This window comes from Uloborus diversus, chromosome 2 (assembly GCF_026930045.1).
Source record: "Uloborus diversus isolate 005 chromosome 2, Udiv.v.3.1, whole genome shotgun sequence".
In the NCBI taxonomy this organism is placed as follows: domain Eukaryota; kingdom Metazoa; phylum Arthropoda; class Arachnida; order Araneae; family Uloboridae; genus Uloborus; species Uloborus diversus.
In genome coordinates this window covers 79,496,039-79,518,602 of record NC_072732.1, presented here as the reverse complement: position 1 = coordinate 79,518,602, position 22,564 = coordinate 79,496,039, and the positions used below count along the sequence as shown (strand labels likewise).

At 31.5% G+C, this 22,564-nt stretch overlaps 1 protein-coding gene across 2 annotated transcripts in view; it reads right to left on the bottom strand.

The window, feature by feature from the left end:
- LOC129217122 (probable ATP-dependent RNA helicase DDX46) overlaps positions 1 to 22,564 on the bottom strand; it is a 59,149-nt gene that overhangs the window by 19,434 nt on the left and 17,151 nt on the right. For both annotated transcript variants that reach the window (XM_054851375.1, XM_054851376.1), the window contains exons 4-15: positions 20,641 to 20,952; positions 19,029 to 19,091; positions 18,065 to 18,166; positions 15,309 to 15,474; positions 14,459 to 14,579; positions 14,109 to 14,284; positions 11,819 to 12,019; positions 11,656 to 11,738; positions 10,463 to 10,855; positions 7,441 to 7,544; positions 2,301 to 2,463; positions 1,319 to 1,696 (exon numbers count right to left, since the gene is read on the bottom strand). In XM_054851375.1, coding sequence (XP_054707350.1) covers positions 1,319 to 1,696; positions 2,301 to 2,463; positions 7,441 to 7,544; positions 10,463 to 10,855; positions 11,656 to 11,738; positions 11,819 to 12,019; positions 14,109 to 14,284; positions 14,459 to 14,579; positions 15,309 to 15,474; positions 18,065 to 18,166; positions 19,029 to 19,091; positions 20,641 to 20,952 — 2,262 coding nt within the window. The remainder of the gene's footprint in view (positions 1 to 1,318; positions 1,697 to 2,300; positions 2,464 to 7,440; positions 7,545 to 10,462; positions 10,856 to 11,655; positions 11,739 to 11,818; positions 12,020 to 14,108; positions 14,285 to 14,458; positions 14,580 to 15,308; positions 15,475 to 18,064; positions 18,167 to 19,028; positions 19,092 to 20,640; positions 20,953 to 22,564) is intronic.

Genomic DNA, 22,564 nt, shown 5'->3' with positions numbered 1-22,564 from the left:
TCACTTGACATAATTTTTATCATCTTACATCAATTTGTCAACCTCTGCACTGTGGCGGTATTACCCAGGGAGCTGGAATAATCCCGCGACGGACCTGGGGTAATCCTGCCACTAACCAATATGACTAAAAGACCAAGAAGGAAAATTTATTGCAAATCCTGTAATGCAATTAGCATTATAACATAGGAATTAAAAAGTAAAATAAACGATATTTATAGTTTATATGAGTGAAAAAACAGAATTTTGAATTCATCTGCTTTTCTTAAAATTTACAAAAACCATAAATGTAGTTTATAGCTGTTTCAGCATCGCTAGACTCTGAATGCCCACTCACCACAACAAGTGCATCTGTATCACAGTTTGCTTGTTCCATATTTATTGCATATAGCACAAAGTTTGGATTGCTTGGATCAAAAAGATCATCATTTTCATGGTTGTCACGAAAGTTTTTGACGTCGATGTCCTTCTCATTTGAAGCATTTTCCAAACTAAAAAGTCGCTTGTACCTTTTCTTAACAGATTCATTCATTTTCTTTTGCCGTGTTGTCACTGCTTTCTTTCTTTGCATTCAGTTGTGATATACATCTTTGCTGCAGATTCTTTTGGCTTGTTTCTTTTTCAATGTCTTTTCCTTTCTTTTAGCTACTGTTTCTTCCAAAACTGCCTTCATTGGGGTTCAATTTGGAATCGACAAGTGGCCTTTACTTTTAGAACTTTCCTGTACCATTCTGCTGCCAATTTTGGAACTGGTGAAAACTTTTCTAGCAATTAAAGAAACGTTTTTTGAGGCACTTCCTGAACGGGCTTTGATGAGGAAGGTGCTGCATCCAGTAACTCACCTTCAGACCTATTGCTCGCATTTACAATATTATTTTCTTCACCAGTTTCTTCTGTTAAGACCAACTTCTGTTAACTAACTCTTTTTACTAAGCACAGTTTACAAGAGCGCAGTTTTTGTTCCTTTAAAAAAAAATTGCTTTTCATCTATACAGTGGAAATATGCTTCCGGGGGGGGGGGGGGGGGGAATGCCGCCACCATGGCGGCATCATGGGGGTAATTGATAAAAACGTATAAAAGAGAAACGTATAAACGGTGCTTCACTGTAGTTTCAAAAACTTTTTACAATTCTATGAAAATTGCCACAAGCTCCAAAAAACAGAGATTCAGTGGTAACAATTTCATTGGAAATATGTCGGGGGTTAGATCTGAAAAATTGGTATGCCTAACTATTACACATTATCAAAAGTAACAACAAAACATGAAAGAAACAAATTTATAGCATAAAAATATTATTATAGGTAATATGAAAGAACTTACTGATATCACAGGAGTGCCAAGATGTCCTTTAAGTACTGCTTCAGCAGCTTGTTGAGCTTCAGCTCCTATGTTTCTTGCCAAGCTAATTCGTGAGGCCAGTTTCTTTGCCAGTTCTAATTTTTCCACACTTCCAATGCTACCAGGTAAACCAGTGGCACCAGAAGGAAGAATGGTTATTTCTTGAACACGCTTTTTTGGCGCTAACAAAGTCTCAATTTCTTTGTCAATATCTGCTTCAGCATCTTCATCATCAGAATCCTGAAGACCTAGGGCAGCTTTCTGGAATTTTTTCTTTTCATTTGCAAGTTGAGCTTCTGCTTCATCAAATTTGAAGCCCTTTCCTGAAAAGCCACTACTACTTTTCACTTTTTTACCTTCCTAAAGTATTATTTAAAAGAGAAAGGGGAAGAAATACTTAAGTCAGATATAATATAATACAAAATGTATCTCAATTGCTTTACAATAGAGGCAACATTAATGAAAGCTCTAAAAGTTGAATATTGGGGGGGGGGGGAGTATTTTTTGCAAGTTTGCAAGTATATTTTTGTAACTGAAAGTATGTTCTCCAGTGGTAACAGTATATTTAACAGTTTAAAAATATTTTGCATTGCTTTAAAAAACAGAATAATTGAAGCTACATTTGAATAAAAACAAGGGCATTCAATGAATGAAGTAAAAAAGAAAAAAAAAAAACTGAAGTTACATTACAACAATGAAATTACAATATGATGCCAGATATAATTCAATAAAAGGTTAACCTATTACATCCTTTTCCCATCAGATTGGACTCTATGTCAATGTTTGGCCTACTCATGATTCGGGAAACTTATTTCGGAAAATGCTTGTCACTTGGAAAGTTAAATGTAAAATACCAATAAATTTTGGGATTTTTGCATTATCACTATTATATACATAGGTAAAAGAAATTATTATCATTTACTGCCAAAATTAATGAATAAGAATGTAATGAAATATTTCTTACCGCTTCTTGTTTTATTCTGTACTCATCCCATAACTTTTGCAGGTCCGCAGGAATAGCAATCTGATTTAATTCTAAAGCTTTAATAATGTCACCAGCATATCGACCTTGGTCTGGAGTAAGAAAAGTGTAGGCAGATCCTTTATTGCCAGCCCGTCCTGTTCGACTAGAATACACAATTTTTTTTGTCAAAAAAGAATGCTAAAAATTAAACACTATGACAACATATCATGCAGGACCATCATTTAGATTTTTTGGGGGAGGAGGGGCAAAGATTGCACACTCAATGCAAATATTATTGGAAAACAGCAAAATCAATGTCATATGTAGAAACATTTTTCAAATGACTTACATGAGAAATTCTATGCATAATAGAATGGTGTCCTTCAGTCAAAAGTACTACTTTTAGTCATTGAAATGGATAGAATGAGCAAAAAAAATTACACGGACCCAGAAAATACTTTCATTTTCCCAACAGTTTTTTTAAAATTAATTTTTTTAAATGTCCGATTTTTCAAACAAGGTGTGGTCTTGATGACGTCACAAATGATGCAATTTGTAGCGCATCTTTTTACTACGTTTTCATGTTTATGATAATCAAGCAGCAAATTAAAATTGAGCTCTACGCTTGCTATCAACTATACTGTTTCCAATACACACGAGTAAAGATGCGAATTAAATATTTTGTTCTGTGTTTGGCAACATTGAATGGCATTTCATGATTTGTGATGTCACACGACAGAAGTGTAAACAATAAAAGCGAAGTGATTCAAGTAATTTTTTAAAAATATTAAACTTAAATAAATTATTTAAAAAATGGTCAGATCCTATGTTTTTAAGCATGCTCTTTCAGAAAAAAATACTTTTAAAATTTTGGAAACGACCCCACTCTCATTAAATGTTACAAGCAAAAACTCTTTGTTTTATTCTGCCAAAGGGCAGGTAAACGGCAGTATCTGCAGAAATGAGTTTTTAAAGCATTTGGGTTAATATAAATAGCAGGGGAACGCAGGAATTAGGTTTTTTCTCCCAGCAGAAACCAAATAAGCAAGATTGTACACTATGATAAGCTAACATACAATAGATGACAAAAAAGGCTAAAATAAAAAATTTGCAGTTACTGTCCTTTACCTGCCAATAGCAGTATATGCTTTTGAAAAATTATGCTTTAACTTACTGAAAATGTATGTTCACTTTAAATTATTTGTCCTTAAAGTTTTTTCTAGTAGCTTATTTGAATCAGAGAAATAATTCTTTTAAAACAAGAACATTTAGTAAAAAATATCGCCACATTACAATGCTTGACATTCGACACACTCACTGCTACACTAGAACAGTTCAAACAGTTTTTAAAATAATCAATACCTATTATTTCTCTATCTGAACCATGCCAAACCATTTTCTCCTGTGGTTTAATGAAATTTAGGAAAAGCTTAAATGCAGTAAGTTAACATCAGTTATAGTCAGGGTTGCTATTTTGTCCACTTTTTTGTAATAAGTCCGGGACGCCGGAAGAAATTGGACGAAATGGACAAAACTGGACGAAATGAAAATCCAACTGATTATCCATACATAAATTTATTGTTATGGTGTAATACAATTGTTATATAATTGTAATACATTATCTATTGTGAATTAATCATTTAGTTAAAAAAGAATGATTGTTAACTTTAGAATTTAATGAAACCAAAAAATGAATTTAATTACACATTGGTGCAACTAATTTTAAATCATATTTTACTTAAAAGTAATTAAATTTAACAATGTGAATAAGCTTTCGGGCGTGATTACACTATTAGATACTAGTACAATAGTCGAAATTAAACTCAATGGAAAAGTCAAATGGAATGCTTGGCGACATACATACAAAACGAAGATTTATAGATTAAAAATATTTTACTGTTATATTTTTTGAGTTTTTATTCATTTCACCCCATAGTAAAATATTTATGTACTCTGCATGCTTTTATAGATATGTTAATGTCACAAAAATTAAGAAAAAATATTACTTTAGTAGGATGTAGGTACTCAGAACAGTGTACCGGAAGAGACTATAATGAACAAGCGGGGTAGATAGCTTTTAAAGGGCCAATAATCTTCATTGGGGACTAAGAAATTGACTAGAAACAGCCTAGCTGAATTCAAAGCCTGTTGCTGATCATCACATTCCTATTTGTATTACAAGAACAGATTTCACTTCATGTCAACATTTCCTTTATTAATATCAAGTAGTTTTTCTCTTCTTTCTTTTTTTTTTTGTTTAACATGATTTTTAATGTTTTGAGACTCTAACCTTTAAAAACCTTTTATTTCTATTTTTTAATTTTATAAATGCATTTATTATGGGCAATAAACCTCCACATCAAAGATAAATATCTTAAAATGTACAGCTGATATGTTTGTTTTTATAAATGCTGTTACATACATTATAACTTATTAACACTCATTTGATCTATATCCACACTTACATACACTTCAACTGATCTTACTTTTTTCATTTTCACCTTAAAATATTTTACATTCAATTGTTTACATACATATTTATGTATGCTATTTTTATATTAAACTATTACTTGAATAGTAAGTATATATATATATATATATATATATATATATATATATTCCCCCCCCCCCAACTTCAAATTTTTAACAAAAAATTTTCAGTTTATCGAAAAGGTGGACAAAATGATTTTTTCCGGGGCGTTTTATTTCAGGTTTTTTCCGGCATTTTTTTCCAGGGTGGACAAAATACGACAACCCTGGTTATAGTAATTCTAATAGTACACCGGTAATACTAATGAATAAATACGCAAATAATTTCCCTACATTTATTGTAATTTAATAAAAATGTAAAATTTGAATTTGTACGTTTTGTCATTTTTTATACTGTACAGTACGTAAGCAAATTCCCCAAAAACTAAAAAATGTCGCCTGATCAGTGCTATAGTCTAGTCCACGAGAATGCAAAAGATCCTCGATAGGTCACATCAATACTTCCCGCTTGACCACGACTTTTAGTGACATCAACCTTTTTGCATATGTAACCCGTTCTCCCTCTCAATGTCGATCACAAGACTAATTCCACCCCCCAACGCGCAAACTTGTGCAAAAAATAACTCGTTCTTGTTCTTGGAAGAATCTGAACAATGGAATAAAGGCATGTGAAAGCATTCCAAGAGTCAGAAAAAAAAGGGCACAAATCTTTCGTTAAGCAAAGTGTGAATAGGCGTTTTTACTTAAACTTGAAAAAATTTTATCGCACATAATTGAAAATTGCATTTTAGGTTTTACGTATAAATGAACAAGAGTTAACATTGTTTTCCTATATCTCTGGCTGGGCCCGTGAGAAAAAAGCTCATAAGTGAAAAACGCGTATAAGTGAGAGATCAATGTAACTTTGATTTAACTAAATTTAAAGATATGTTGACCAGGGGTGTATTGGCGCCGGAACGGACTTTACTAAGCAGAACACTGTTCCTACATAATATTTCAAATAATATAAATAATGTTACAAATTCTGTTAATATCAATTATTTTTATGATTAATTTGTTGTAATCTGGCTAAATTTGACATTTATTCCATTATTTTTCATCTAAAATTATCTTAGTAACGTAACCTGTAAATAGTTTCTTATAATGAATAAACATCCCCCTTACATTTGAATGAAGTATACAGTCCCCCATTTCTGATTAATAAGATTCGGGAATAGAATTAAAATAAAACATCAAGAAGCATATTGAATTTTGTCCAAACTTCTCTAGGTTTATAAATTGCTGTTTGTTCGTGAATCGGGGAGAGAGTCAGTTTGCTTTCCAACTGTGGAGTCTCGTTTCAGCTGTTGCACTGGAAAGTGCAACAGCAGCCTTTGCGCTCTGCTTTTGCATATTTTGATGTAAATACGTATGTTACTGTTGAGTTTGCACTGTTAATTGATATTTCCCTAACTGCTATGGTTAATTTAGCAGTTCCTAACAATATTTCTTGAACATAGTTGTAAATAAATCTCCTGTGTTTTTCCAAGAACTGTGTCGTCATTTAAAGAAAGTTTGAAGTTGCACCGAACTCGTAACAATATATATATATTTTTTCTATTTGAAAACCCAAAATCAGTTTGCGTTGCCTCTATTTCAGTCTGAATCCTGCCTACAATGAACATTTTTAGAAAACTGTGTAAGTCATAACAATATAAGCAAGTTATTTCAAAGAGCGGAAGTCAAAATCAGCATGTGGTGAAAAAAGGGATGCCATATTTAGCCAGTGATGAAAATTTATTTAGTTGTTGTTTTCTCAATTAATTATTTTATCCCTTTTTTTTGGAGAGCTCTCCCCTACCTCTAAATAGATTGATGAATAATGCACAACAACATTTTATTTTATTTCCCCTATCTCCTTGCGTTCAGAAAAGAAAAAATTTAGCACCACAACACTAATGGTGACATTTAGTGATCAATAGCTATTTTCCTAATTTTCTGCGTATATATAAGATTTTTAAAATGTTAGTATTAATAAGGCCTATTGATGCACGCATGTCATGAAATGATTTCTATTAAATTTTTCAGACAATGATATATTCGTGTAAGATTGAAACAGATTCAGGTAGCATTGAATAACGCATAATTTTTCAAAATACACAGTTGGACACGCTTCTCCTTCATCTATTACTAAAGAACTAAAAGTTAAATATTTTCAGTTGTCTATAGTCATACGTAAGTTTTTGTTTCAGCAATCTTAATCCAAAAAATAATTTAATCTAACACATATGCATAACAATGGCCTTATACTGGATTAAGATACAATTGAAATATACAGTTAGGTTTTGTAATTAAATTACTGAACTTAATCAATTCTTTATGACAAACAAAATTTTGAAAAGGAACATTATGGTTTCTTGGCATATGTTTTAAATTTAACAGCATAATTAACTCACATAAAATAGAAAGGTAAAAAAGATAATAAAAATATAGCTTTTATAACTACCATGCAATTAAATCAACATTATTTTACCTAAGCATTTCACAATGCATTTAAATAATTGAACAAAATAAATACAAATGATAATAACTTGATTCACCCTGTGATTAACCCACTATTCTATTTATTCTAATATTTTAAAAGATAAAAAAAAAGAATCTTCTTTCTTACCCACATCTATGAACATAGTCTTCATAATGATTGGGGCAATCATAATTTACAACAAGTATTAAATGTTTCACATCTAGACCACGAGCAGCAACAGAGGTAGCAATCTAAAAAGTTTCAAAAAGGAAAGAAAAAGGAATAAGATAAACATTAAAGAGAAAATTGAACTAATTCATTTTAAACAGCAGATTTATTCTTAAGACAAAGCTCACGCTACCCCAATGGAAAGTTATCATTTTCTTCTATACAGTCGAACCCCGTTTAATGGAATAGCCATTTTGCCATGAAAAAGTATCTATATATATAATTCTCTTACGTGCCGGCAAATGAAGGGGTGAATTTCTAAACCTCTGTTGGCAACACTTCGCCGATAAATCATGTAAACAAACTTCTACGTTGTTTTGAAATCTTGAATCACAGAATACTCAACGAACTTTTTTTTTTTTTGAGATGAGTTTGAGTCGGGCTGTGGCCCATTTCAACCTTAATCAGCAAAGAAAAGCTCAAAGAAGGCAGGAAACCGTTCTTGAATCCAATTTAAGAGAGTTGTATTCTCTGATTCGCTGCCGATAATTTTTAGCGGCTGGGGAATTTTCAGTCAGCAGTTCCTTCAACAGATCAGGTGCGTCACACAATGCCGGTAACCGCACCTTTCCGTCATGGCAACATTTAGTATATTTATTTGCAGTATTACGCTCTTTCTGCCAATAAAGAGCACCACAAAATTCGCATTCTTCACACACTGCTCCACAATCATGTTCATCGGCAATGTTGTTTTGAACGCGTAGGCGCTTTGAGCGTCGTCTATTCTCTGCTTCAGTACGACAGTTCAGTTCAAAATGAATAACCGAGAAAGAATTTACTTTATTCCTTTTATTCTCAGCTGAAAGGTTTCGCCAAATTTGTTTAGGGTTATAGTAGTTTTAGTATTGTGCAAGCAAAGTAGCCTTGGCGAGTTTTCGCGTTTTTAGTTAAACCATTTTTTGTTCGTGACGTGGCAAGGATTCAGAATAACAACAAGAAGGACAAACGTTTGAGAAAATATGTTTGGTGCTCTCTGAGCCTGTTTTTAGTCATGGCCAGCTCTATGTGGCATTATCAAGAACAAGATCTTTTGAAGCAGTGTCAGTTGTGGCTCCCAAACGGGACATTTTTAATTGTGTATATGAGGAAGTTTTCTCAGATTAGAATATATAAGAGTGTAAATATGTAAATATATAAGAGTGTAAATAATGTAAATACATCCCTCGGGGGAGCCTGTAACCCCTAGAGGGCGCGTCCCCAGGTGGCGGATAGGGGAATGCCTTCATTGGTTTTCCAATGGGTGGTAGAAGGGAAATAAAATACCTTCCGCGGACCAACAGGTAGAAGTGCAATCTCTCCAAAGCAATGACAGACACTTTTGTATCTATAATGGTAAAGTTGTGCACATTGCCAAGGCAGTCATCTTACATACAGCAAAGTTAAACTGTCGAAAATCTGGCTAAAGCAGACAAATTAACATTATGAACGTAATTTTCATATTGGTTAAATGGATGGTGACCTAAATGCAATTACCAACTTTAATTTTTACGGAAAATTTTAGCTAGGCTAATGTATTGGCATACAGCGAGCGAGCGAAGCGAGCATGGATCGCGAAGCGATCCACAGGGAACTGCGTAAGCAGTTCCGGGGGTTGGCGAGCGATAGCGAGCAGGGGGCGATAGCCCCCTAGTTCTAATAAGTGGGATATTCCATTAACTGGGATCAAAATAACACATTACACTGGTTTTGTATATTCAAAATGCATTATATTAAACAGGATTTTCTTTTATCCGATATTCTATTAAGCGGGCTCGACTGTATTGTAAGGGTATTTTAAAAGGAAAGAAATCAATTCCAAAAATATATAGAAACCAGTATAATTTTGTTTAAATAAAAACTGTATACCCATTAAGTTTTAATAGTTATTTCAAAATCTTAATTCCATAAATTAAATAGAAGACATTCATAAGAAATTAGACTATATTCATGATACAAGTAAATATAGTGAAATAAAATTAAAATGAATCGCTAAGTTAAAAATTTACTCATAGTACAAGGTTAGCATAAAAGAATATTCCGGCTTTGAAAAATTATATTTCGTAAACTATTACAGTTACCACTATGAATGATATATAAAATAAAGTACAAACTGTCTAAGTTGTTTTGGACCTAAGTAATTACTTAAACATGCACGCTCCGCACTAGCGTAGCCAGCAATTTCTTCCGGAAGGGGTTTTTAGATCACAATCTTCCTTACACTTGTATTAATTACAGTATTGAGATTGGCAACATTGTTAAAATCAAGATCTCTTATGGGGAGAGGGTTCCCCAAACAGGTAAAAACACAGGTTTTTTGGGTAAAAACACCCCTTCTTCCACTTTACTGTGCCATTGATATTACGAAAAGCTGGATTGGTCCTGCAGGTGATAATGATCTATCCTTTATGCGTTGACAAGCAAGATCCCCAAACCTAATCCCATGTGATTTTTTTTTTATAATGAGGTTTTGTGAAAGACAGTGTTTATATTCCACCTGTGTATACAACATTGCAAGAACTGAAAGATAGCATAATCTGTAGCATTACGAAAAATTGACTGTAAAACACTTCAAAATATATGGTATAGATGTGTGTTGCATTAAAAAAGGCGCACACATCGAACATTTGTGAGTGAAAAAAACCTTTCACAGTTTATCTTTATTTTTATGAAACATTTATAGTGCTAAGCACAATAGTTTAATGAAATATGAATTTTTAAAACCGGGATATTCTTTTTATCTAACCCTGTATATTAACAGATACTTCAAAAAATGGTAACGTATATGCTAACTGAAATTGACTCAAATAGCAATTAACAAGTTATCTGACAATTTAATGGTTAGATATGAATGTATTGCTCTTTTATAAGATGCTCTTTCAATAGTAGACATAGTTAAAGTGAAAGTATTATTTATTCCTTATCATTCTTCAAATTAAAAACTATTACAAATTATTATTCTTACCAGAACACTAACTTTTCCAGCTTTAAAGTCACAAATCGTAGAATCTCTGTCAAACTGATCAATTCCACCATGAAGTGCCATGCTATTATAAGATGCTTTTATTAGATCTTTTAACAGGAGATCGGCATTTTCTTGCTTATCGACAAACACAAGTGCACTTCCTTTCTCTTGATAAAAGCCTAAGAGTTCCAGCAGTTTTAAAAATTTTCCATCTTCCTCAATTACTAATACATGTTGCTCGACATCTTTACAAACAACACTCCTTCCTCCTACTTGCACTTCCACAGGTTTAGTTAAGATGCGTCGAGCTAATGCTTCCATCTGGCGAGGAAAAGTAGCGGAAAACATGACAGTTTGACGATCAGGTCGTGTGCTGTCAACAATTCGCATCACCTAAAAATGCAGCAATAAATTAACCAGTACAAATGTGTAATAGAAATGGAATGCAATATATGCTGACCCATTCACATTTTTGATGATAAAAATCAATGTGATTGTTTTTATTCAATAAAAATAAGTATTTTATAAGTGAAACAATAAACAGAGCATAGATTTAAGCCGAGTTAACAATTTCATCACATGTAAGCAGGGCTGCGGAGTTGGAGGTAAATTGACCGACGTCAGAAATTTTAGAACCTTCAACTCCGACTCCTTTACCTCAAAGTTAGTCCGACTCCACTTGCAAGCACAGCACTGGCAGAGTGGCGGCCTTTGAGGGAAAATGACTAATTCTGACCCCTGGAACTTTAAATCTTCGACTTCCGAAACCTTTACCCCAAAATCAGTCTGATTCCGACTCTGCAGCCCTGCATATAAGTGCACAAGTTGATAAAACTAAATGCTTTTAAATCAATAGCTTCTGGCATTTAAAAAAATGTATCCTTTTTCAACTAATAAATACTTTTTTTTTCAGTTGCGTTTATCCAAAGATGCATGCACATTCACAAGTTTGAGTAGAAAACAAGCATAATTAAGAGTAAGACAACATTCAAAAGTTGAACATAGTATGTAAGAACTCAAATCTGAAATTGTAGAAAAAGATATTTTTTTTTAAAAAAGAAATCAAGCAAATCTTATTCAGCCACAAAAATTGCATGACGCTCATTCAAATTTTTATTATTGCAAATGTATTACAAAACTCTAAATGATGGCAAAATGAGGGCAAGAATGAGAGAAGAATGATTGCTGCTTACTTGAGGCTCAAATCCCATGTCAAACATACGATCAGCTTCATCTAAGACAATGTATGTACACCTTCTCAGATTTGTCACACGACCTTAGGATAAAAATAAGAATCAAAATTCATAGTTTAATCTCCAAAAAGGTGAGTGATATGAAATTACGATAAAAACATACCACTGTTTGCCGCCAACATATCAATCATACGCCCAGGAGTACAAACAATGATCTCAGCTCCTCTTTTTAACTCTGCAATCTGTTCAGATATACCAGTACCACCATAAACACACACAACTCTTAATCCCAGTGCTTTAGCAAATTTTTTGCATTCTTTAGTAATCTGCATCGCAAGTTCTCGAGTTGGAGTCATTATTATACCTGAAACAGTAAGGAAATAAATATATAGTTAACCACGCAATTAGGATAGCAGGAAAAATTGAAAGCAAAAAATATCCATCCGATTTTACTCCTTTCTTAACAAGCGATTTTTATCCACTTTTAAGATAATGAAATGACTTCTTATCAACAAAAATAATGATATTATTCAAATAAAAAAGCTGCAACAGCTGTGAGGAGAAATGCTGTCTTAGAAAATCACTTGAGTCATTTTTTTGTATATTTTAAAAGAAACAAATTAAATTTTATGGATAGATGTGAATATTTGAACAAAACATGACTTTTAACTTTTATATATGTGATAGGTCAAATACAAAAAACCTGAAAATATTTTTTACTGAACTCTTTATAAGGGACTATTTTATAGTGACAGACAATTGTTGCACAGAAAACCTAAAATGACTCCTAGTTTGTTAGATCCTTGTATCATTGTCAGAACATTATAAATTATCTTCTATATAGTACAGTTAAATTTTGAAGATTACTAGAAGCAGTATTTCTTTTTTGCTCAGTAACAAAGATTAAGTGTCAAAAATATCACTTAAATATTGTTTTTGGAAAGCTTCAAGATCAGAGTCCTCAGTTTCTCATGGTTCATGCAATGAAACAAAGGTCTAACATATTTGGAGTTTTTGTAAGGTGTTTTGTGCAACAATTGATGCATCTATTAAAATGGAATTGCCTTTAGATATATCATTCTGTTTTACTGAGCTAGAAATCAGGGCTGCTGATCAGAAGGAAAATGACTGGCTTCAAGGATTTTAGAGCCTTTGACTCCCGACTCCTTTACCCCAAAACCTGACTGTGCTTCCACGGCAAGTTGCAGACTCAGACACTCGACCTCTTGGAATTTGAAAATCTTCACCCCTGACTCCCTTACCTCAAAATCAGTCAGACTCTGACTCCATGACTTTGCAGCTCTGCTAGAAATTGACAGCATGTTTCTGATACATACATCAATTGTAGCAGTAAGAGGCAAAAAGATGTAGTTTTTTTTTTAAGTTTTGAGCATGACACATTTAAAGTTCAGATAAAAGGTAGCTTTTATAAACAACTATTTACGCTTTTATTGACAATTTTTGATTTTTTTTTTTTTTTTATTATTATTATTAACCATGCTGTATAGCAGCACTTACCTGGGTTATTAGTATTATCTCTTGCCCCAAAACAAAAAAAAAGGCTCTCCTACCATTTGAATTGGTTATTTTCCTATTTTTAATTTTGGCACTTTATCCCTTTTCTTCTCACAACTTCAATTAAACTTTAATTTGAGTTTAAAGAGGACTTCTATTTCAAAGTGAAAATCAGAACCCTTTCATTTTTTCAGGCTTTGCTTCAATATCTCAACTTTACCTATGTTTAGAAGAGTGTAAAAAGAAATATAGCAATAAAAAATAGGCAACATTTCCTACTTATCAGCAAATGTACATGAAAAGATCATCTCAATAGTAATCCGAAGATTGAACTACTTTTTGCTAATGAAAATGTTGAATATCCTAACAGAACAAGCTCAAACATGAAAAGAAATATTAGTGAAATGTTCCTAAAAGATCTGAGAAAGAAAATTATGGCTGTAAATAAACCTTCGCAGTCAATGGGATATATTTAAACAGGCAATGTGTACAAGAAATCTCTTGTAATAGGCTAAGTACCTAGAATTTTTGTGTTTTAGTAATTACATTTCTTGATTTTTAAGATATGACAGTTAAAAAGTAATATAACTTTTTTGGAAAATTTAATTGTTTTAACTGTGTGTGCATTTATACAATTTAACCATATACTCAAATATCCCATTAAAATTTATTTTTACAAGAAAAAAGGACTTGTGTAAATATTTTTCTAAACATTTATACTTTCCAGTCAGCAAACCTTGTAAACAATATGTAAACATTTTAAAGATTTTCAGCTTCCAGAAATCCACAAAAGTTAAGTACGAGTTAGACATTTCACTAATGCTGAAAAAGACATTGTTTACTCCATGTATCAGCAAATAATGAAAACCCAGCAAAAGGATTTTTAATATTTATAGAAAGAGCTCATTTTAATATGTTAAGGTTTTTAAAAAGTTTACCTATAGGACCATCATCAGCTTCCAAGGGTGGCTGATCCAATATATGCCTATACATTGGTAACAAAAATGCCAAAGTTTTCCCAGACCCTGTTTTAGCAATTCCAATCATATCTTTACCAGACATTACACATGGAATAGCTTGAGCCTGAATAGGTGTTGGCTTTTCATAATTGTGCCTGAAAAAAACAAAAAGAAAAAACTTGAATTTGTTTCTGCAATTTAAAATACATGCTCATATTTGTTTTTAATTTTAGAGCTAACACATAATAAACTGATAGATTTCTGATTTTTAAAAAAGAAATCAACACATTTTTAAACTAAAAATATGTGGATAAATGTCAAATAATTACTTTTTTAAAACCTCTAAAACTTTTTTGCTCACACCACATTGAGCCCAGTTTTTGATGGGTTTAGGACATCCCTTTCCTTTGACCTTAATGCCTTCCATTTCATTCCTCCAGGCTTCAACCTCTAACAGGGGGGAAAAAAAAGTTTTTGAAATTGTTAAATACCTAAACACACACATTGAGAATGAAAGTATGATGTTTCTTCGCAAAGAGAGATGATGGAGAGAGAAAAAAAAAGAATAGAGAAAATAAACCTTTAAGAAAGCATAAAAATGTAAATAAAATACATTATTTTACAAAAGAAAGTTAACATTGCACGCATAGCAATTAGTGCAGCAGACACATGTTTTAGGATTGCAAAAAGTTACAAAACAAACATTAGAACATTAAAACTTGAAATCTCCAAAAAAGCAGTTCTCGACAAATTGATATGTTTTTTTTTAGTTTTTTTCCGAGTACAAAAGCTCTTATCAGATGGCTTACGTAAAACTTTATGAATATTAAAATTTTATTTTAATATTCCAAAGTATTAAACATAAATTTAAAACAAAATAATAGTAATAATAATTACATAAATAGTTTTGAGTGAGGCATGATTTTGAAAGAAACTGCTTATTTTCTTGAAAAACAGGTACATATATTACATATACATGTGTTTTAATCACCAGCATAATGTGGTTTTACTCTTATAAAAACGTTACATGCTTTGATTTTTTTTTTTTCCTTTCACAGAGAACTTAGATATTCAATAGACTAGGGTATAACTGCTACAAATTAAATAAAACAGAAAAAATCAGAAACAATACAAATCAGAACCTAAATACAATACTAGAGAAAGGAAAATATTTAAAACCTTCCATGGTCATTTTAGCTAACTCTGGAACTTCAACATAGAAATTTTTTCGAAAAGGTTGATAGGTAACATCTTCTTTACTAACTGTCATAAGCTTTTTGGTTTTATTAGCTTGAAGGTTGAACATAGTTGAATGCAAGTCTTCAGCCTCTTCTTCTGAAGAATACTGAAACAGTAAACCAAAAATCTAAGATTTTGATCTCAAAATCACCTTATAAGCATGTATAATAGTTAAAATAATGACAAAGCTCATAATTTTCAAACATTTTTCTTGAAATGAACTGTCAACTGTTTTTAATTTAAATCACAGGCATAATTACATTGATATAGGATAGTCTTGAATTCCATTCCTTTTGGAAATTTTTTTTTATTAAATCACTCAAACTACTATTACAGCCTTGTGAAAGGCTGTTATCAGTTAGGCAAGCGAGACTTCAAATTGTGAATACTAAATTAATGTTAAATAATTGATATTACTCTTCAATTTTGATTAATTAATGATTTAATTGTGATTTGATTAAAAATTGAGATTAATTGTGATAAAAATTGTGACTTGTTAATATCTACAACGTTGTTATTTGAATTGGCTAGGGTAGTTTCATTGTTCATACATAATCTGATCAAAGGTCTTTCCCGCCCCCCCCCCCCCCCCCGAAATTTCAATGAAAAGAATAAACGAAGTAGGAAGGAATAAAGTAGAGTAAAAATATATATATTAAAAAATGTTGAATATTTTGTTACAATTTTAATGTTTATTTCTGAAGAAAATGCATGTTTTTTTTTTTTTTTTTTTTTTTGTGCAAAAGTGAGAATATCTACTGTTTACACCAAAAAAGGAATATATCCAAAACAAAATTGGCAATTTAGGTCTGATAAAATTCTGGGAAAATTCCAAGACTTATGCCAATAGTCACTTGTTATTCTACCAAAACATCGAGAAAAATTCGAGATTCTAACAATTAGTGTTTGTGTGGAAAACTTTTTTTTTTTTGTTTTGCCAAAAAGAAGAAAAAAAAAAAACTGGATATAATCCCTTTTGAAAGTAAACTAGAAAATGCGTGTTATTTTGCAAAAGGGATGATATTTACTGTTTTACACCAAAATGAAATATATTAAAAATAAAATTCGCAATTTAGGTCTGATAAAATGGAGGAAAAATTCCTGGACTCAGGCCAATAGTCACTTGTTATTCGACCACATCATTGTGAAAAAATCAAAATTTTTACAGTGTTTGTGCGTAAAGCATTTTTTTTCGTTTTGCCAAAAAAATATAAACTGGATATAATCCATTTTGAAAGTAAACTCCTCATGTAATCAATGCATGAATGGAACAGGTAAATGAAGTAATATTTATGTACTAACAATGTTTCCACAGTGTGCAAAAAAAATCTAACTTTAAATTTAGATCAATATTAGATGTGAAATTTAAACAAAATTTATCAATGATACAATATGGCAAAGGCATACAATAAATACAAGACAGAAAATGTTGCAAAAAGGAGGAGAGGGATTGGAAGTTGGTTGAAATACATTATTTTTGATATGGTAGTCCAACCATTGAATAATCAGTTCATAATTTAAAATGAAAAGTTAAAAATAGTTTTAGACAAATTTGCAGCAGTAAATACCTTTTACAGGGGCGAGAATTGCAAAAACTCTCAAGATGGATTTATTTTAAAAGTAGACTTGTCTCAAATTCAGTTTTTAAGTAAATTAGAGGATTGAATATGAAACTTTATACTTAGAAACAACACATTGCCCACTAGTGTTGTAAAATTGAAAATATACATATAGGTACACTGAAGAATCATGATGATTGCTTAAGAAATAAACATGTAATGAATCATAGTTTTTTCTTTAATATGATTGTATGATATAGGGGTTCCTAAAGTCTTCCAATTTGTGCCACACTTTGAAGAATCAGAATTTTCTCTCTATTCTATATCTATTACATTATTCATATTGATACCACGGATACTTCGCGGCATTCCTCACCTTTCCCTGTGGCACCTTGTGCGCCAAAGAACAAACTTTGGGAGCCCCCGGTATAAAACTAATTAAATAAAAAGCACATTTTCAGCTGGAATTTTCCCAGACTTCACTCATTACTTATTATTTATACATTTTATTTTGTTCCGTCTCATTCCCTTTTGAAAATCAAATTAAAAAAAAAAAAAAACAATGGAAATCGATCAAATGATGGAAAACTTTCACCCTAACCTTCTATCCAATTTCAAAAAAGAAAATGACTAGAAAAGTTTGTGTTCATTCACTAAAGATCATTGCAATAAATGTCTTTTTTTTTTCTTCAGAAATTAATGATTCTTGTGATGAAATAATAACTCTTGCAAGGTTAAAAACCTTAATTTTTTAACTTTTTCAAACTTGATCATAATTTTAACTTATTTTTATTTTTCCTTTTAAAGCAAGTGACGAGCCATAAAACTGAAAAACATGAGTGCGTGTACTTATACACTTAAGTATAAAGTTCTAGTTGTGTTGGTTCAAAAGAAAAGCAGGATAACTAATTTCACATGCAAACACAAGAATAATAATCTTTTAATGAATAATTGCAAAAACTTTGAAAGGATAATAAAATAAAAATAATGCATAAAACAGTTTGAATCAGAATTTAATTGTTGAGATTCTGTAATTATATTACTATTAATTCATCAAATATCTACTAAGTTGGGTAGAAGTAGTTTTTGGGTACACACAAATACATTGTTGGAATAAAAATACACGAACGAACATACCTCCAAGGCATCTTGATCTTGTTCCATAAGTTCTCCTTTATCTTTAGCATCTTTCTTTTTTGCCATCCCAACTATGACAGTAACTTTTCCACCTGTTTTATCCTAAATTAAATATTTATCACACAGTGTAGTAAAAAAACATATTTTTATATAGAAAAAAAAATAATAATAAAAGATTTAACATAAATGAAATCCACAAAAAAATCAAAGAGAAATCAAACTTAAACCCATCATACTTTTAACTCTAAAATATATTTGATTTAAACTTAGCTATTTTATTGAATATGTAAAACTTTTGCCAATGCAATCCAATATTCTTTCAGAGAGACAATTCATAAAATTAATCAACAGGGCTGTTTTAAATATTTTTTTTTCTCTGTTGTAGTGAAAACCCTGATAAACAAAAAAGCCCCACCCCAAAATAAAAGAGGCCTAGAAAATACAAGATTTTACATTTTCCAGGCCTCTTATTTTGGCCACTCTGTATAATTTTCCTATTAGGCCAAAAAATATAAAAATAACCAAACCATTATATTACATCAACTCACGTGTGTCTCAAGTGGAGGCATTTGCAAAGATTCTTGAGAAGAAACATGTAGGCTATTAAGTCCCAAAAAGAGCCTGCGTCCTAAAGCAGATTATGGGTATTTCAAAATTTGTACCTTTTTATTCCATTTTTCAGAATTTTTCTGCCATTCGCTTTTTTTCTGAACCCAATGATACTTTGTTATCTCAGCAAAATAACTTTTTACTTTGTTTTTAGTAAAATTTTTTGCTATGAATTTTTTGCCTAAAAACAAGAGGGACTGAAACTATAACATTATAACTAACTTTGTTACATAGAATTTAGTTATAAAAAGGATCAACTGTTTTTGCATTATGAATAAATAATTTGACAATAAGGATGAATGTATTTGAACCATTAAACTAATGCCATTGTGGCATGAAACATAAAGGTGCTTACTTCACCATCAGTTTCTTTTGATATATTCTTATGACGCAGCTGCTTTACTTCTTCCTGTATGCCCTACAAAAGAAAAAAGAATGAAGTTCAAATTTAATTTTAATTTACATTTATAGACAACTTTTATTTCAAGAAAAACAAAGCATTCAACAAAACATACTTGCAAAAAGTAAGTTGTAAGAAAAATGTTACACATGCGAAAAAAATCAGCAACAGAACTTACAGAAACATTTTATATCCAAATTTTTATTCATTTTTCAAACATTAAAATAAACATTACACAGATGTTTAAAATGTTTCAATAATACTCGTATTTCTGATTATTGATGACGGGGACCAAGTTAAAAATACATATTCAAGTTTCAGAATACATATCAAATTCACATTGATCATTTATTTTTAGAAACACTTAAGTACATACATCCAAAATAGCTCAGCATTATACAATGCATCTAGTAACCATGGAAGTAATACAATGCTCCATTTTAAAATTCACTGAAATGCAGATGGCTGCCAAAACATTTTAACATACCCACTGGAGCCATCTGCCTCAGGGGCAAAACAATATTTCCAACTGTCGACTGTATGTTGATTTATGATATATATGATTCATTAGTTACTATAACAACGTATTCCATTTACACTAACAAGAGGTAGTTGTATAATAAACTCCCATGTTAAAGGGAAACTTAGAGCAAGGACCAATGGCTTTTTCTGCTATGGTTTATGGAAAGCATCTCTCTTGGAGGCATTTATCTACTCACTTCTCCAAAGAGGGGACTTTAGGGTTGCTTGGCGAAGACAAGACTCCAAGCGTTGCTCCTCATCGCTCAGAGACGCACACAAAGGTGTGAACAAAAACTAATAACAAATTAATTTTAAAGAACCCTACAAAATTATTGCCCTAATAGAATTAAGAAAGTTCACGAGCTTACATCGAAACAATTTAGTTAACTTTGAAATAAGCTCTCTGAACAAATCATCTCCATTTATATGAAAAAAAAAACATTCCTTTTCTTACATTTCAAACAACTATAGCTTTTACTCGAAATATTAGGAAATAGTTTTTATTTTGCACAGTTAAATACTTCCTTAACTGTCAACTGCTTCAAAGTTTTTGGTTTCTGCTTCGACAAAACTCCTTGTAATCTGAATGTGGAACAATGTTCCTTACGAAAGACTTCTGTTCAATTTTAAGAAATGTTCATTTATCAAGTTCAAACAAATGAAATTTTCTCCTGTTTGCTCGGCATTAGTGGCATCTCTTTCGAAGTCTGAATTATTTCTTTTGCTAGCTCATAAATGTTTGTTAAAACAGTGATGAGATAGTCTTCTAATTTGTAGTCAGTGTAGTTAAAAATTTTGACTAAACATTAGAATAGTTCAGTGTAAATCTTTTTTATAACTCCAAAATCAAAACATAATCACAATTTAGTAAATTCACATTATAAATAAAACTTCACACTAATATTACCTTCTGTTTCACTTAAAATTTCAAAATATAATTTTTTTCTGGGTGTGAGGTAATATAACCTAAAAAACCTTAGAACCTTTTAAGCAAGTAGAAAATTAAACTGAAAAAGAAGAGGTTAGAACAGAAGTGAAAACATACCTGCATAAAAGCATCTAGAGGATCAACATCATCTTCCTCAACTACCATATTTTCCTTTTCTTTTTCTTCTTCCTTAATTTCTTTCTTTTCAACTTTCTCTTCTGCTTCGTTTTTTTCTGTTTCAACAACAAGAGGTAAATCTTCATCATCATCATCCTCCAATGTCCATTTTTTTACAGAAGGCAACACAACGTTTGAGGTATTCACAGTTCCTCCCTCAGCAATTTCCTTTTTCTTTCTTTCAGCTCTCCACTTTTCTATTCTTTCACGACGTTTCTGCATTTCTAATTCTAATTGCTTATTTTGAGCTTCCTGAAATGATCAAAACAGAAAAGAAATATAATTTAATTCAGCGCTTCTCAACCTTTTTTACTTTGCGGCACACTTAAGAAATTTCTAGATCAACGGGGCACATTAAAATTAATTTCGCAATGGTAATATACAAATGTTTTTATCATTCACTGGTAAAAAGACAGGGGAAGGACTTTTTTTCATATGAATAAAACACTTTTAACTTGCGTAGTGCATTTAAATTTATTTAGAAAGTAGAAATATTTGGAATGTATTGAAGTTGATAAACAACAAAACTTCCTATATCAGACTTTACAGAAAATTATACTTGATATGTTTCGAAGCATTTCTGTCAAACATGACATTAAAGTGCACACTGCAGTTTAACGATTTATCAAAAAATGTTTCAAGAGAGAAACAAAGCATGAAATTAAAACCAAGAACCCAACTTTCGTTTGACACTAATGAGACACTTGAGCCTGCTTTGAGGAGCAAAGACGTTTGATGTTCGGATCTATGCTGGATAGAGCTACACGAAGTTCTTGATCCAGGCTCTTTAGACAGGGTTCATACTCTATTTGGATGAAAAAATTCCATGACTTTTCCAAGACTTTTTCATGACTTCAATGAAAATTTTCATGACCTCGATACACGAAGAGAATAGCACTATTTAATCCAGGGTTCATACCCTTTAGGCAGAAAAAAATTCAAGCACTTTTCAAGTACTTTTCAAGGTAAAAAATTTTGTTTTCAAGGCAATATCATAAATTTGTACTAAAAATATTGTATGCAGATTTCATTTACTACAAACACATAGAAATAAGGCAATAATACAAAAAAGTATAGGGAAACAAAATTGCTTTTCTACAACGAGAGACGCTTTGATGAAAGATCTACTGCGTTGAAAGTCTTTCTGAAAATGTTTGAAAAGTTTGGTCATAAAGAGAAGCAGATACCAAGAGGTTTAATTTTGAGGTTTTTTAAAGGTTGCAGCAGTCAGAGGTTTGTATATTTTCTAGAATCAGCAAATTAATACTTTAAAAAAAAAACCTTTCATAAGTGCTTTTAACTTTTATGGGAAGAAACTAAAATACCCAAGTTCAATGGCATTGCCAGAGAGGAGTTTTTGAAGTCACTCCCCCCCCCCCCCCCCGGTTTCAACATTTATTTCCAGTAACTATAAAGTGGTTTATTACAATATGAGGGCGGTTAGGACAAAAACACTAACGAGAAAGTTATTTCAGTTTGCACTATTAAGTTCTAAAAATATTAGGTTTGCAAATCATTTATAAGTATACAAATCAATTATTCGTTTGTATTTATTAGCTGTTCAGCCAATAAGGCATTTCAACTGTCCTCGAGTAAATTTAAAAATTAGGAAGTAAGATAAGTTGATGAAAGTCCACAGTCCAGTCTCTACACCTCAAAATATATAAAAGCAGCTTAAGCAGTGATAAATACTCTGAATGTAAACTTGAGCCTATTCAGCTTTCATTGATAAACTTGCAATAGACAATAAACGTGCAAGGTCAGATTTATAGAGCCATATTTCGAAATTGAAAAGATTCACAAGAAGTTGACATATATTATGACAAAAGTAGTTTTATTTTGGGAAAAAAAAGGGTTATTGTTG